A 15,941-nucleotide genomic window follows, 5' to 3' on the forward strand; every position below is an offset into this window, starting at 1 on the left:
CTAGGGAGTGAGACCATTTTGAAAATGGCCGACCGTCCATAGAGCGAGAGAGGGAGGGAGGACCAAATAGCGGTCCCCTCTCGAAGGTTGGAAAGGAGCAGGTTGATGTTACCGGCCCATGAAGTCTGCGGACAAGGGGATAGAAACACTTTTAGATACTGGAAGCCCTCTGTGGCATGTTTTAGTTGGGATGCCCTCGTAGTCCTGCCCTGATGACCACATACTGGGAATAGCACCGATTTGGCAGGGTTAGTGTGGAGCCTGGTATTCTGGCCGAAAACCTGAAGAATTTGCGAAATACGTTGGCCCGAAGTCCAGGGGTCGGGCATAAAAAAAATACACCATCCGCATATAAAGCAACGCGGTCTGGCTGCGACCCAGGCCAATCAAAGCCCCTGAGCACTGGGTCGCTACGGGCCCATGCCGCGAGAGGATCCATCGCAAGGGCGAAGAGGAGAGGGGACAGGGGGCAGCCCTGCCACGTACCTCTACCGATGGAAAAGAAGGGGGAGCGGTGCCCAGCGATGCGGACTGAGGACATAGGTTCGGTATAGAGTAGGCGTACGCAAGCTAGAAAAGGTGGCCCAAAATTGATTGCCTCTAGGAGTTGGAATAAGTACTCCCAGCTGAGGGAGTTGAAGGCCTTGTCTATGTCAGCCAAGAGTACGGCTTTGGGCTGCCCAGTTCTGGAGCCATGGCTATAGCAATGTGAACATGGTGGATGTTATGCCGGGTGGCTCGGTGCGGCATAAGAACCAACTGGTCTAAATGGACCAAGTCCTTAATGCAGGACACCAAGCGATCTGCAAGAACTTTCCCCAACACTTTGGATTCAAAGTTGATGATGGAGATAGGTCGAGATGAGGACGGGTCCTCTGGTGGACGGCCGGGTTTTAAAAAGAGGACTATTTCAGCTTGACGCCAGTCTCGAGGTAGTATTTGCTGCTCGAGAGCCTTGTGAATCGTGCCCAATAGGTGTGGGCCTAGTGTGGGTGCGTGAGAGCGAAGAAACTCCATGGGGAACCCGTTAGGCCCTGGGGCTCGACCTGGGCGCATCGCGTGCAGAGCAGCCGATAATTCGTCAACCGTAATAGGGACATCCAATTGATCATGCATCTGATTAGAGAGTCGCTGGGGGGAATATTCCCAGAAACTTAGCGATGAGGTTGCCCGAGATCTGCTCCTGCCGGGTATATAGTGTAGAGAAATGACGAGCAAACTCTTCCACCACTTCCCCGGGAGAGGTATACAGGACACCCCCTACCCCTAATGGCTGGAACTGTGGCTGGGGTCTGCCATGCCTGACAGTCTATGCAGCATTTTTCAGGATTTATCCCCCACTGATAGATTCGATTTTGAGATGCCAACCATATTTATTTTGCCTCTTACTACCTATGTTTTGCTTTTGTTTGGATCACCTGCGGTATGTCTCCATTACTGCTACCAGCGGTCAACCTTTCCTTTTTGATTAGCTAAGTAGATGTATATCCTACAACTTGGGAGTAGTCGTAGGAGCATTTTATTCCACATAGCTTGGGAAATCTACCATTTCAATTTGTTTCTTATTGAGTGAGGGACCTTTGGGAGAAGGGAGAGCCCCTCGAATCGAAATGACTGCCTTGACGGAGAGAGGACTGGTGTGTTGTATTGAAAAGCCGCCACAGCTCAGCCAGTTCACATGGTGGAAGTATTAGCCTTGCACAGGAGTGTTGTGCCTGGTAAATTGCCTGTTCTACACCAAACTAAGGTTACTTAATTTAACAGACATATGAAAAACGAATAGCTTGCACTTTTTAAAAGCATTAGCTAACTTGTTTGCTTTGCCAGTGCTTGTTGCAGATGCTTAACAGCATAAGGAAAAATGAAAGCCAAAATGCCCACCGCAGCATGATGAAGTAAGTGGGGAAGCAGCATACAGGACAAGAGCAAGAAACCACAAGAACTCCCATTGAGTGATGTAAGAAAAAAGAAAGTAAATACTTGAATTTAAGCAGTGGAAACGTACAAGCCATCCAGTCCGAACGATGGTAAAGAAGCTATGCTCCAGAGAAGGGAAAAACACAAGAATACGAAAGAAAGCCATTGAATAACAAGCAAGCAAATGAGATAGACCAGAAAATGAACCAGTTATGAGAAATTGGCTGACCTAAAGCCCACTTGAAATTCTGGTATTGTTCACAATGTCTTTCAACGACTGACAACTAAAAGCTATCTGTAGGCGTGACTGAAAAGGAGCCAATGCTGCTGTAAGATGTCATCATGTGGAGTGCACAGTAGGTTATGTTTTGTGGTACATGGAATAGAACTGCACATTGAAGTCTTTCTGTATTGATAAAGTTGCCTTTGGTGTTTCATGGCTATGGTCCAAGTACTTTTTGCCTTGGGGACAGCTCTGGAATGCAGCCAGTCTTGTCTCTACCTTCGGGGAAGAAGGAGTGGTGAACTGGTTCGGCCACACGGCGGGGGACCTGTCTCCCCCCCCCCCCCCCCCCCTGCACGCTGTGCCTCGGGCTCTGTCGAACCACGGACACATGCTATTATCTCTGTGTACTAGTAGGAACAGGGAAATGGTAACAGCAGACTGACATGTATCATCCTTCCTTTAAACATTGCCCTCAAGCCGGGCACTGGGTGGAAGCCAGTCTGTGCTGGTGGTGGCGACATCCCTGCTTCAGAGCCTCTGGGAAACCAAATTCCTACTCCTCCGGTTTGGTGATATTTCTGACACGACCATAAGTTGCTCACTTTGGCAGTTCTGAATATTTTGTAACACGGAATTCTGCCCCCTCTCTCAACCTTATTTGAAGTCCCATTGGTGTGCCTTTACAAGGCTGTCTCTGGATAGAAGCTGATTGGATCTACCATGCATGCATGCTCCTCCAAGCATGTATGTGCCTAGCCTCGGGGTTGTGTGAGTCTGTATGTTGTAGACGCGGATACCCTCTCCTGGACAGATAATAGCAGTACAAAGATGCATAGTACGTGAGATTACGAGACCAGACATGTCCCCTCTTCCTGCGTGGACATATTGTTTTGGATGAGGCAAGCTCGAACATATCCATGGAAGCAAATGGTTGTTTTTGCACCTTAAAAACACTAGTCAAAACATCATTCATCGTAGAATACAAGCTACTGGTGTCCGGTGGGCAGAAGTGTCAATTCTTGCTGAGCTTGGAATACATGTATATGTTGGGATTAAAGAACACATTCCCAGTTTAATGACAATAGACCAATTGCTATGTTGTTGAATACAAATTGAGCATTGGCAAAACCAGCAGATCTTGCCTCTGGCTTTGCAAGCGCAGACCTCCTGACTTTACCATTGCTTTCTTCCGATGCAGTTCAGTATTGACAACAAAAAAAAGTTACTGCTGAAGGTCAATCGCATTGGCAAAAAAGTGCAATGATGGGTCATCATGCAGAAGACTACAGCGAATCCATAATACTGCTGCTATGCATGTAAAGTTCCCCTGCCTTGAGAGCCATACACTGTTTACCATTTGCTAGGAGGTCCACCCACAAGCTGCTTTGTATTGCACGTAAAGCATTCCATGGCAAAGGGCCATTCTTCATCAGGAAGAAAATCAACAGATATATATAACATAGGAAGCTATGCTCAAGAGTGGCTCCCACCTCAAAATTCCTATGTACAAGAAAAAAAATCATCAATGGAACATCTTTCTTTGTCCAAGCAGCCAAACTATGGAATTTGCTACCCACAAACATAAGACCCACTGACAGCCATCTCAGCTTCGGGAGATTAGTCAAGAACTGTCTCTTTCCCACATGACCACTAGACTCACAACACAACAGTGTACCACAACAGCATACCCATACGTGATAAACTGCTTCTCATGGTGTGACGATGAGGTTGTAGTTATGCATGTGTCATTATACACTGAACTATGCATGTATATTTGTGCACTGAACTATGCTTCCTGTTATAAGCAGATACATTTATATATGGGTAAAAAATGCACCACAAGATATACATGATATAACTACATCTAGCATGTCATTATTACTGTCTCTGTTGTACATGCATATATAGAGGGTTTTATACCTGCTATTAATACTCTAAGAACTACAATGTGTATTTATGTATGTATAAATTAAATAAATATACTTGAAAAAAATTGGCATACTTCACCACAAGATAAATGGGCACTTCAGACGGTTTAAACTACAGACGGTGTAAATATTACGGCTCCCGTGTGTGTGTGTATATATGTATATATATGTATGTGTGTATATATATGTGATCAAGGCTGCTGCGTCAGTCGAAACGCGTAATGACCTATTGAGTGAGCAATAAACATCCTGTCATTCCAACTAAGAGGAGTTCGTGGTTCTTTTCATCGCCCGTGGGGAAGTTGGAAGGCAGCAATTCAGTCATATATATATATATTCACTGAAAAAACCATAGGTTTCACACGTTATAGTTAGCTGTACATTTTACTGATAAAAAACCAATGAAATTCCCCCGTTATAGTTACTGTAGGCAACTATAACTCACACGACCATAATCCTCTGCTGATGCTAATACTGTATTTAGACACTTGTTTGCCCATGTCTTCTTCCATTAAATTTTAGCTATACATATATTGCAAATATTTTTTTTTCATAAAGACACATATGTCATTAGCAGAGGATTACGGTCGCGTGAGTTATAGTTGCCTACAGTAACTATAACGGGGGAATTTCATTGGTTTTTTATCAGTAAAATGTACAGCTAACTATAACATGTGTGAAACCTATGGTTTTTTCAGTGAATTTGCAACGTTTTTTAAATGCTAATTCCTAACTATAACGTGTGTGAAACCTATGGTTTTTTCAGTGAATTTGTACGGTTTTTTAAATGCTAACTTACTTTACGCCATTCGTGGCGTGCGCGCCCAGTTAACGCAGTTTGTTCCGTGCGCGCACGGTGCGCTTCGCGCACCATGCGCGCACAGTGAGCACGCGGTGCGCTTCGCGCACCACGCGCCCACTTTACGCAGTTAGTGCCATGCACGCACAGTGGTCACGCGGTGCACTGCGCGCACCGCGTGCCCACATTATGCGGGATGGGCCATGTACGCATGACGCGCTTCGCGCACATGGAGGACATATTATGCGCATCGTTGTGAAATGTTTTGTTTATTATTTTCATTTGTTTGATATGCCATGCACAAATGGTGCCCTTAGGGCACCATTTGCACTTGGGGTGGGGAGACTGTGGATAATTTTTTTTTTTTAAACTGATTTTTACCGTACGCGTACGGTAAGCGTAATCGGCGATTTTTCGAAAAAAAAAAAATGTTTTTTTGGCCTTGGGGGTTGTTTGGGGGCCCGTATATCACTGCTGGGTGAATATTATCTCAATAAACTGCCCCTTTACACATTTTTGGGCTTCATTTATGCTGTCCCACTCAGAGTGCGAGAGAGAAAATGGCGGCCGCCGCTTCCTGGTTTCGGCCGAATCAAATGTTTACTAAGATCTAAGAGCCAATCAGAATTGCGCTCGCGCACGTCACCGTACGCGTACGGTAAGCGCACCGTAAGCGCACCGTAAGCTGGCTCAGATATATATATTGATTTAAAGGCTATTTTCTCAGAATCTACTGAACAGATTTACACCAAACCTACAAAAGGCACTTCCTTGACCTGAGGACTACCTCTCTGCCAAATTTCAAGTAATTCTGTTCAGCCGTTCGGGCTGTAGCTGTGTCTAAAGGTCCTATGGAAAAATGCATGGGAAAAACGCGTTTTGGGACCCCCCTTTTATCTCAGCCCCCGCTTGACGAATCCCCCCGAGACTTTCAGGGTAGGAGCGGAGCGTAGCGCCCCACCTATTTTGAAAAATTTGCGAGGATTCGTCGACCGGCGCAAAAGTTATTCAAAATAGAATGTTGCGGATTTCCTATGGAAACGTGGTCCTAACTATAACTACCTACTGGCGACCGCCAGTAGGTAATATATATATATATATATATATATATATATATATATATATATATATATATATTATAGAGGGGTCTACTCCAACCTTAAAATCTTTACCAAGTGTCATGTGTATATATGTATTTATAAGTTAATTTCTGTTTTATTAAAAAAAGAAAAACTTCCTTCAACCTTTGTCCCATCCCTCCTCTCCCTAACCCATCCTAAACGTTTCCAACTACTGTGAACTCCCAAACACCCTTCTCGAACCCCCCCCCTCCTTTTATTTAGGCATGTTCTCCCAACTAACAGGCACACACGAGCACTGCTTACAAAAACAACTTACCCCCACCCCCTTTCAGATCCATTTCCACCATTCTATCCCTTCTCTAAACCATACTCAACACGCAAGAAATCAATTGTACAAACCTAACACAGCTAATGCACAAGACCATGATTACACTTTTTACTAATGTACTAACTATTAAACTCTAATCTTCGGTTCTGGATTAGCTACTCGCCTCAAAGCACTTCAACTCATTTTCAGGGGTAGTAAGTGTTCTATAAATACAATTGCAATGTATTGGTTATCACACTTGGCTGGCAAAATATCGCCACATTGTGGGCACATGCTTCATGACATGGGAATAATTTTGTATCTTTATTTTAATCACCTTGTCTTGGACTAGAAAATAAAAAAAACATTAAAACTGCCCTTAAGAGCATTTTCATTGTAGAAAGGATCAGTCTGGCAGCAAATTGTAGCTGCGGATTTTGCAAAAGAAAAAAAAAATGAGATTGGGAGGCAGATTGGGAGGACAGCAGTGTGGGCGATTGGTAATGTGAGCGCAGGGGTAGCAACAAAAGAGTTATATGAGTGGGGGGTTGGGTTAAAATGTAAAATGAAAAAAAGGTATAATAGCAGAAGCTCAAGTGGGACGGGGTTGGGGAACACAGGGGCGTGGGATGGGTGAGAAGCCTGAGAAGCAACAGACAAGCTGGGAGAGGAAGGAAGGAAGAAACACAGCGAATACAGAGGGAATTTTTGTGGTGACGGCTAAACCATTTGTTTTTTCATTGACACATATGAAAGAGAGCAAGAAAATACATACACTCCCGCACGGGCCTGAAAGAATAAGAAGAAAGCCGTTCCCTGATTGCCAGCAGTGTAAGGATACAAGTTGTCCAATCAAACGTGTGGTAAAGAAGCCATACTCCAGGGGAGGAACTACAAGAAGAGGAAGGAAAGCCTTTGAACTTAAAGAAAGCAAATGAGATTGTCAGGAATGCCATTCATTGTTTAACACTGGGCTATCCCTTAGTCCACTGTAAAAAGGAATATTGTCTATAGTCCGTCTTCTACAACAGCCATCTAAAAGCTGGTTGTTGGCAAGACCTCAAAAGTAGCAACAGTAAAAGGGCACTCTTCAAGTAACATCTGCGGGTCATGCTCTAAGTGATTCTGCCAATAGTTGATACTTGGTTTTCTGAAATAAAATGGTTCAAGAATTCAGAGCTCATCAAAGTGAGTTCTGCGTTATTTTATATCACAATTCTTCGCAAATTCAGAGCAAAAAGACAGCACTACACAACAACCGAAAAGACACTAACAATTGTTGCCTACATTGGAGGCTGTCGTAACGGATATAGGTATCCCAAGAAGACAACAAACAGATTTTGAATGCAAGCTGTCATGCGTAAAGTAAAATGTGATAAGAAGTCTCAAACCCAATCTGCAGATCACTGTAAAACCAGTAGAGCAAGGAGAAGTTGGCATCGGTAGGCATGAACAGACATGGTTACCCACAGAAGATACTGTCTGCCTTAATGCAATTTTTTTTTTTACCAATGTTCAAGAGCTGCTGAAGAATCATGTGGTACCTGGAAATACACTCCAGGAATATTCTACATAGTCCCAAGCGCTGGCTAAACATTTATTTCTGGATACGAAGACCTGAAATACAAATCTCTAGTTTAATCAAAACTATTTCTCCAGCAAGACATCCTCCCAAGATTTTGAGCTTTAGAATAATTTCCTACCACCAGCCTTGGCCTTAAAAAGCAGAAACATTTTAAATTATTTCAAAACAAATGTGTTTTTTTTTTTTACACTTTAAAACACAAAATGGAATGTGAAACAGTAAAGCAACTAGTGAGTGGAGCTTACTTTGAGATAGAGAGATCAGGTAGTCATTTTACCTCTCTTCTTTTTATTATCTACTTCAGTAGAGGAGGATCGTGGACGAGCTTTCATGGTTTATACAATCTTTTCGCATTTTAAAGGAATCTTTTTTTCTCCCAACAAGTTTTTTCAACATCTTTTGGATTTTACTTTAGTGTTTTGGATGCAAGAGTATATTATTTTTCATCTTCTTTGTGATTTTAATTAGCTGAATGGAGTATTGTAGCCAATTTGATGGCAAGATCCTGTAAGAATGGGGGCACTCAGAATGCCTGTACCTATGTGTCTGCTGACCATGATATGTCCACTTACAGACACTGCTTGAAGATTTGACTCTGGTCTGTTAGGAAGAGACAGTGAAGTTTGTCATAGCACAGCATTTTAAGGCCATAAAGCATCAACCTAAACAAGGAAATCTAGGATCAGTATTATGCCTACTAGGAGAGAGTCTCTTTCTCAAAAAAAGCCAATGAAAGGCCCTTCGCTTTACTCAACCTCACCCACTTGGTCATTGTCTGCATTGCCACCACACTGCCCTACTCTCTGACATTTAGTTTGGCATCTAGGAGCAGAGTGATCAGTTTCTGCTGAGGATAAGATGCTCCTTTAGCATCCAGATTGCTTGGCTCGGAGTGGTTTATTGCTGGCGCTAAGAGTTTCAACTTGAGGAAGCCATTTCTGTCTAGGCGAGCTATATAGCCACTCTTATTATGAGTAAGATGGAACTGAAAATCCATGATGACCTTAGAACTCCCTCAATTCCCAGTGAGGATGGTCCATGCAGTGATGCTGTTAAGTCTGCTAGGATGTTTTAGCAGCCAGTGATGTATAGGACAATTGGCAATATTTTGAAGGGACGACTTTTCGCATTAAGGAATACATTCTGGATAATCTGTTATCCTTTGATGCCCTTATGAGCAGTGTAGAGAACAGTTTAGCTATAACTTCTATCAGAAAGGTAAATGAAATCAAAGAAGTGTGATTGCTGAACCTTTTGTTTGCTTTTTCATTGCTACATGGTGGTGCCTAAGACTCATTCATCCTTCTAAAGGGGTTGTCTCGGCGTTCAATCGGTATGAATCAGACGGGTTTCAGCATCTGTACCTGTAGATTTTTAATGCTTTGCGCTCTCCTGCCATCTAGTGTTTGGCGTGAACGTTGAAATGTTTTTCTTCCAAGTAAAAGGTTTCCTTAACGAGGTGACTGGTGATTCTCTCCCTGAAACCCACAATGGGCCAGGGCACAGACTTTACATTAGAGTGCTTTCCACCCAAAGGATGCTCAATGTTAGATGACAAGAGTATGCAATACATGTGAACCTACAGCTATTCAGGCTGTGGATCAGTAGATCTAAATAAATGCCATTTTCATACTCCCAGGAAAGTGGAGAGAAGTTTAGATAGCATTCCGTTTTGAGATAGACAACGGAGGGCAGCCAACCAACCATGTTACCCCAAGGCAAGCATGATGGTAACATAAGAAAAGCAGCTATGGATGGTTAGTTTCAAAATGTCCCTCTTATCAAGACCTGCAAATCAGCCCCTTGGAGATCAGTGTAGACTTTTCGGGGTCATTATTGTTTGGATTCGGGTGCTGGAGCATATGCTCTGGTAGATCAGGCAATCCTCGGGAATGGCTTGTATGATCAAACCTTTCAATACTGCCTGCTCTCCTGAGGAATGTAGGTACTGCTGTAAAATAGACTGTAAAGTTATGATGCTATAGAGGAGTCTTTAGTGGACAATGAAGGAGTATTTACCTGTAAAACTATTTCTCCAGTAGGGTATCCGCTGCAGAACCATACCCGATCCCTCCTTATTGTACATTTGTCTGCATGACTAATCCTGGAAAAAACTGTTGAGGAAAAATGGCTGCCTGATGGCTGATCGCTGGTTCTGAAGTCTGCTCCCCTCATTGACAAATACTACATTTGCTGAGTCTCTTATTTGTTTTTTCTAATCCTTTCTCTTTCAAAGTCTTTTTTTCCTGAGGAAAAAAGTAGAAGACGTTTGTTTTTTCTGGAAAAATATTTCAAAAGTTGTTTTTAAGAAGGTCCATTCTGGTGGTGTGTAACAATTCTAAGATTAGGAATCTAGGAGGAATAGCCTTGCTGGTGGGGAGCTATTGTTACAGATACGTATTTTGTATTACCAGTACGAACAACTGCTTACAAGACAATGGTAAGCACCATAGCAAACTACACAAAAAGCACACCATTTTCATTCCAGCCACACAAAACATCTGTTAGTAGAGTTTGTCAAATTATATTGAACGCCTAATAAAACAGGCATGGTAAATTAACATGTCTCCTTATGTAGTAATTAATTCAATAACATCACTCTGATAAATACACAGATAACTAGAAGTAGGTATGCAAATATCCACAGAGGGTTAGCTGCTATACACAATACATTCACCCTCTTGAAAACTCCCAGAGCCGCTAGACTCAACTTGTATTTGGACTTAAAAGCACATTGTGAAAACAGATGATGTTCAGCCTTTTTTTATTTTCTGCTCTCCTTTGTGAACTGTCGTATAATGATTGCTTGGGTGACAGATACTAGACCTAGGCAATGGGTTGCGTTGGTGAATTGCTTGTAAAATGCAATCGGAGTCTTCTATTGGTTTGCATGGACCTTTAAGACCAAATCATTTGCACCATATAACCTAATTTAGTGACCACTGCTAATACTCTCCAAGCTGATCTCTAGTTACAACATCATCAGTGTCCAGATGGCTATTTCGTAATTCACACATTTGCATAATTCAGCTATGTTTTAACCTATTCAAATGATGTACCCCATGCTTTTTGGAACACCCACCCGTGTTGGTGATATAAACTACATGCTTTTGTTCAGTCACTTTATCCACACTTCCACCTCGAGAACAACAACGACACCAACACCCTGATCGACAACCTCGGACTTAGACAGCTCGTGACAACACCCACCCACGCCTCCGGCCACACGCTCGACCCCATCTTCACCACAAGCCCCCACGTCACCTTCAACCACACCACCGAACCCCACTGGACCGACCACCACTGCATCCACTTAACCTTCAGGAAGCCCACAACGCACCACTGCACCCAACAGATGCCTCGACGCGGCTGGAGCAAAGTCACCGAAGACCAGCTAACCACCAGCTTCGCCCAGGACCCACCCGCCGACTCCACCGACCCAAACACCGCCGCCCGCAACCTCAGACAATGGTTCGACAACTGCTCCAACACCCTCGCCCCACTCAAGACACCTTCCAACAGCCATACCAGCAAGAAAGCCACCTGGTTCACCGAAGACCTCCAGGCCTCCAAACGAACATGCCGAAAACTGGAGAAGAACTGGCTCCGCGAACGAACACCGGACAGCCACGCAGCCCACAAGAACGCCACACGCAGGCACCATCAACTCATCCGAACCGCCAAGAGGGCCTCATTCAAAGACCGCCTAGATAACGCACACAACAGTAAAGAGCTCTTCAACATCGTGAAAGAACTCTCCAACCCCAGCTCCAACACTAACGACATCCCACCCTCGCAAGACCTCTGCGAGTCGCTGGCCACCTTCTTCTACTGCAAGATCGCCGACATCCACGACAGCTTCAACGTCACGACCGCCCCGACACCCACCGCCCCCACGACCACCAACCACCTGCTTTCCTGGACCAGCATCAACGACGAGGACACCAGCGAGATCATGAACACCATCCACTCCGGATCACCGCTAGACCCATGCCCTCACCACGTCTTTAACAAGGCCTGCACAGCCATCGCACCCCATCTCCGGAAAGTAATCAACATCTCCTTCAAGACAGCAACCTTCCCGTAAAGCTGGAAGCACGCCAAGATCAACGCCTTACTCAAGAAACCCAAGGCGGACCTCAAGAACTTCCGACCCATCTCCCTGCTCCCGTTCCGAAAATAAATCGTCAACAAACAACTGATCCGCTACCTCGAGGAGAACAGCATCCTGGACCCATCCCAGTCCGAGTTCCACAGCACCGAAACCGCCCTCATTGCCGCCACTGATGACATCAGGTACCTGCTTGACAACGGAGAAACAGCGGCCCTCATCCTCCTGGACCTGTCAGCCGCCTTCGACACGGTCTGCCACAACACACTACGCACACGCCTCCACGCTGCCGGAATCCAAGAGAAGGCCCTGGACTGGACCACATCCTTCCTCTCCGGCAGAACCCAGAGCGTCCACCTCCCCCCTTCCACTCCAGGGCCACCGATATCATCTGCGGCGTACCCCAGTGCTCCTCCCTCAGCCCGACGCTGTTCAACATCTACATGGCACGATTCCACCCTCTCAATGACTAAACAGGTCAACGCCATCTCCTCATCCTGCTTCAACACCCTCCGAATGCTCCGCAGGATCTTTAAGTGGATCCCCACCGAAACTCGAAGAACAGTCACCCAGGCCCTCGTCACCAGCAGACTGGACTACGGAAACACCCTCTACGCAGGAACGTCGGCCAAGCTCCTGGGACGACTGCAACGCATCCAGAGCGCTTCAGCACGTCTGATCCTCGACATCTCCCGCCGCAGCCACATCACACCCCACCTGAGAGACCCGCACTGGCTCCCCGTCAACCAGAGGATAACCTTCAAGCTCCTCATCCACGCACACAAAGCTCTCCACAACACCGGCCCAGCATACCTCAACAGACGCCTCAGCTTCTACACCCCCACCCGCCAGCTCCGCTCCGCCGACCTCGCCCTCGCCACAGTCCCCCGCATCCGAAGAACGACCGGCGGCAGATCCTTCTCTCACCTCGCCACCAAGACCTGGAACACCCTCCCCACCAACCTACGGCAGACCCAAGACCTACTGGCCTTCAGAAGACTCCTCAAGACCTGGCTCTTCGATCAGTAGCAGCGCTCCCACCCCCCCCCCCCCCCCCCCTCACACCACCACCCCCCAGCACCTTGAGACCCTCACGGGTATGTAGTGCGCTTTATAAGTATCTTGATTGATTGATACTTAAGGGGTAGCCTGTAGAGGACCCGGAAGCGCATGCAAACATCGGAAACGCAAGTGTTACTAGCGCTGGGCAGGTTAAAGGTAGGATTACCCCAAGGTAGTCAATTCTTTCTGATACTGACACAGCGTAGAAACACTTGTCTCTCCAAAGCCCCTTACCTTCACAATTGATTAGCTTTAAAAATCTAAGCCCCCCCCCCCCCCCCCCCCCCCTTAGGCTTGAAACCTGTCAGTTTCTAATGACGGGGTTTGCATCAAGGCCCTTTATTTCAGGAAGTATTGCCCCACGATATTGTCCTGTTGTGCAGTTGTTGTATTGTGTGCTGTGTACAGTGGTGGCTTCTGTAGAGTTGCAAGACCCTTGAAAGGTATGCATTCATTTTGCGTTATTGGAATGGTGGTCCATTTGCCAATACAGATTTAAGGGGTATGGTCCAGTATACGTGCGCTAACGTTGGCTTGAGACTAGTAATTTGACTTTGGTATTTTTATTAAAATGTACGAACATTTTTCCTGTTAGGTGATAATCATTGGTACTAGTTGCGAGGCTCTCAGCTCAATGAACATAATTAGTACCCCCTCAGCAAAGGTGTGAGCGAGGCCGGAAACCTGGCCAATATGAGGATGCAAATCTGTGTTAACATAAACAACATATGTAAAGAAAAGAATCCGTCATTTCCTTGAAAAGAAAAGCTTGTAGGGTCCATTACTTTCACTATAAAACACCGATCAAGCTTTACGTGTCGTTTAAGACTTTGTCTTGTGTTTTTGGCTGAGAGGCAAATCCCTCCTTATATTGGCCACCTTCAGCAATTGTGCGACGTCTCTGACTATAAACCACCTCCAATTACTGCTAATAATGATTAAAATGAATTATGTGTTTATAGTTGGATTAAATTCCAGTTTTGTATATTTTTATTCATTCATTTGAATTGTAATTTGCTTTTAAAGTTGTGAGCCAACGCAGACAGACTTAAGACATTGTTTCGGCTGCCTTCACCTTTGGGGCGTTCATAGTGTGTTTCCGCCTTTATTTACATTTGTGGTCGAACTACATCATCTGTACTTTAGAGCATTGTGGTGAGAAACGTCACGACATTTGACTATTGTTGAAGGAAGAGAAAAGCTGAAAACATCCGCGTATGTTTTTAAAGTTTCAAAACCTCATTACTTGAAAACGAAATATTCAAATTCAGTGAGAAAAAAAGCAAAGGACAACAGTGTGCAGGTAGTACCTAGTTCGTCGATGTAGTGATGTCTTGTTGTCTTGCTAAGTAGCACTGCAGCTTTAAAAACTAGTTTTGATAACAAAGAAGAGACTGTATATCGTGTCCAGTGTGTACTGCCCTGACATCGCTTCGATTAGTGGAAGTCCTCTATAGAGTTTATAGAAACGATGGGAAAGAGTTTGAGCCCCACTTATTCAGTGCAGTGCACGGATCTATTGCTTCTCCCTGGCATGAGGTGAAACTTGACTATGATGAAGATTGCCCCTGATCATTAACATAACTGTGCAGTGTATGGCTATGAATGGTCTTTGTGTTTGCAGTGCACCCTCGCACAGTCCCACGTACGTGCTCTTGCCTCACATGTTGTGTTGGGTCAGTACAACAAATGTCTTCTTTTTTCTACTGTGTCCTAGGACCAAGTGGCAAAGGATAAAGCACTCCAAAGCATGGCTGCCATGTCCTCGGCGCAGCTCATTTCTGCCACTGCTATCCAGAGCAAGCTGGGGATGTCCAGCATCTCCCAGTCCCCATTTGTGCCTGGCCCCGGGGTGAGTACTGACTTAACTTTCCATTCCAGTGTGCACATGCGCACTCAATTCCTGTGCCAGGTTGGACCAATGGGAGGGCTTACTTTGGATAAAAAAGGGCTTCCGGAGCCACAGAAAGACAGAGGAGGACTGCAGGAATAATCATAGCAGACGCACACCATGTAAACGCAATCGAAGACGCATCTTCAGCATATAATTTCACTTGTAGATAGGAATGTGATCAGTTGTTGTTGGGTTAGCCCACATTTCCTTTGGTACAAGCTGAGAGAGTGAGTTATATATAGACTGGATTGCTTATAGCCCAAGTGTGCATTTATTACCAAGGACCATTCTGTGAGCACAGGTGGTGCATAGACTACTAAGTTGTTTGCTATTTCCCACTCTTCTCGTTCTCCGCTTCTGCGTTTCTTAATGGCTGTCTTTTGCAGTCAAGGCATTATTAATTTAATGTTTCATCTTTCCTGTTTTATTTTTCAGTCACCTGACTTTTTCCAGTTTTGGCCAGCAGGTGCTGGTCAAGCACGTCTAACACAAGAGTAAGTAACCTCTAAGCTGTTGACATGATATAAGCACGCATACACTTGTGGTTTAGATATGATTGATATATTTGGGTCTTTACAGAGAAGAGCCAGTACATCCCAACCATCACTTCATTTCATGTCTTGAATTAGTTTGTTTGTGGCTTGATCAGTAGGGACAGATAATTAGATGCTAACCTGTACGCCAATGTCATGCTTTCCGTTGCTAAATAATTCCAAAAACGGTTTATGTGACCAGCATGGAAAACTTTATTGTACTTTTTCTGATATTAAACTTTGCCAATCCAAAAGAGATTCCCCCATTGTCCCCACCATACATCTCTCGACTCTAGTATCTTCAAAGATTGTTCATTAAATCTCATGAGTTGCCAAATAAACATCTGATTGGCTCTCTCTATTCCTTCCTTCAAAATGCTTCACTCTAGGTCTTCCTTGCTTTCAGAATCTGGAATCATGGTGTCTAAGGATTTCCCATGCAAAAGCGGAGTATCATATTTTGTATGTGGTAATTGATACCTTTCAGTATATCCTGA

At 44.7% G+C, this 15,941-nt stretch overlaps 1 protein-coding gene across 2 annotated transcripts in view; it reads left to right on the forward strand.

Annotated features, from left to right (window-relative positions):
- The window catches only part of LOC146809501 (transcriptional enhancer factor TEF-1-like), a 245,183-nt gene that overhangs the window by 182,810 nt on the left and 46,432 nt on the right, over positions 1–15,941 (forward strand). For both annotated transcript variants that reach the window (XM_085616338.1, XM_085616339.1), the window contains exons 6-7: positions 14,735–14,869; positions 15,347–15,405. In XM_085616338.1, the coding sequence (XP_085472464.1) occupies positions 14,735–14,869; positions 15,347–15,405 (194 nt within the window). The remainder of the gene's footprint in view (positions 1–14,734; positions 14,870–15,346; positions 15,406–15,941) is intronic.

The sequence above is a fragment of the Triturus cristatus genome, chromosome 7 (genome assembly GCF_964204655.1).
Source record: "Triturus cristatus chromosome 7, aTriCri1.1, whole genome shotgun sequence".
NCBI classification, from domain to species: domain Eukaryota; kingdom Metazoa; phylum Chordata; class Amphibia; order Caudata; family Salamandridae; genus Triturus; species Triturus cristatus.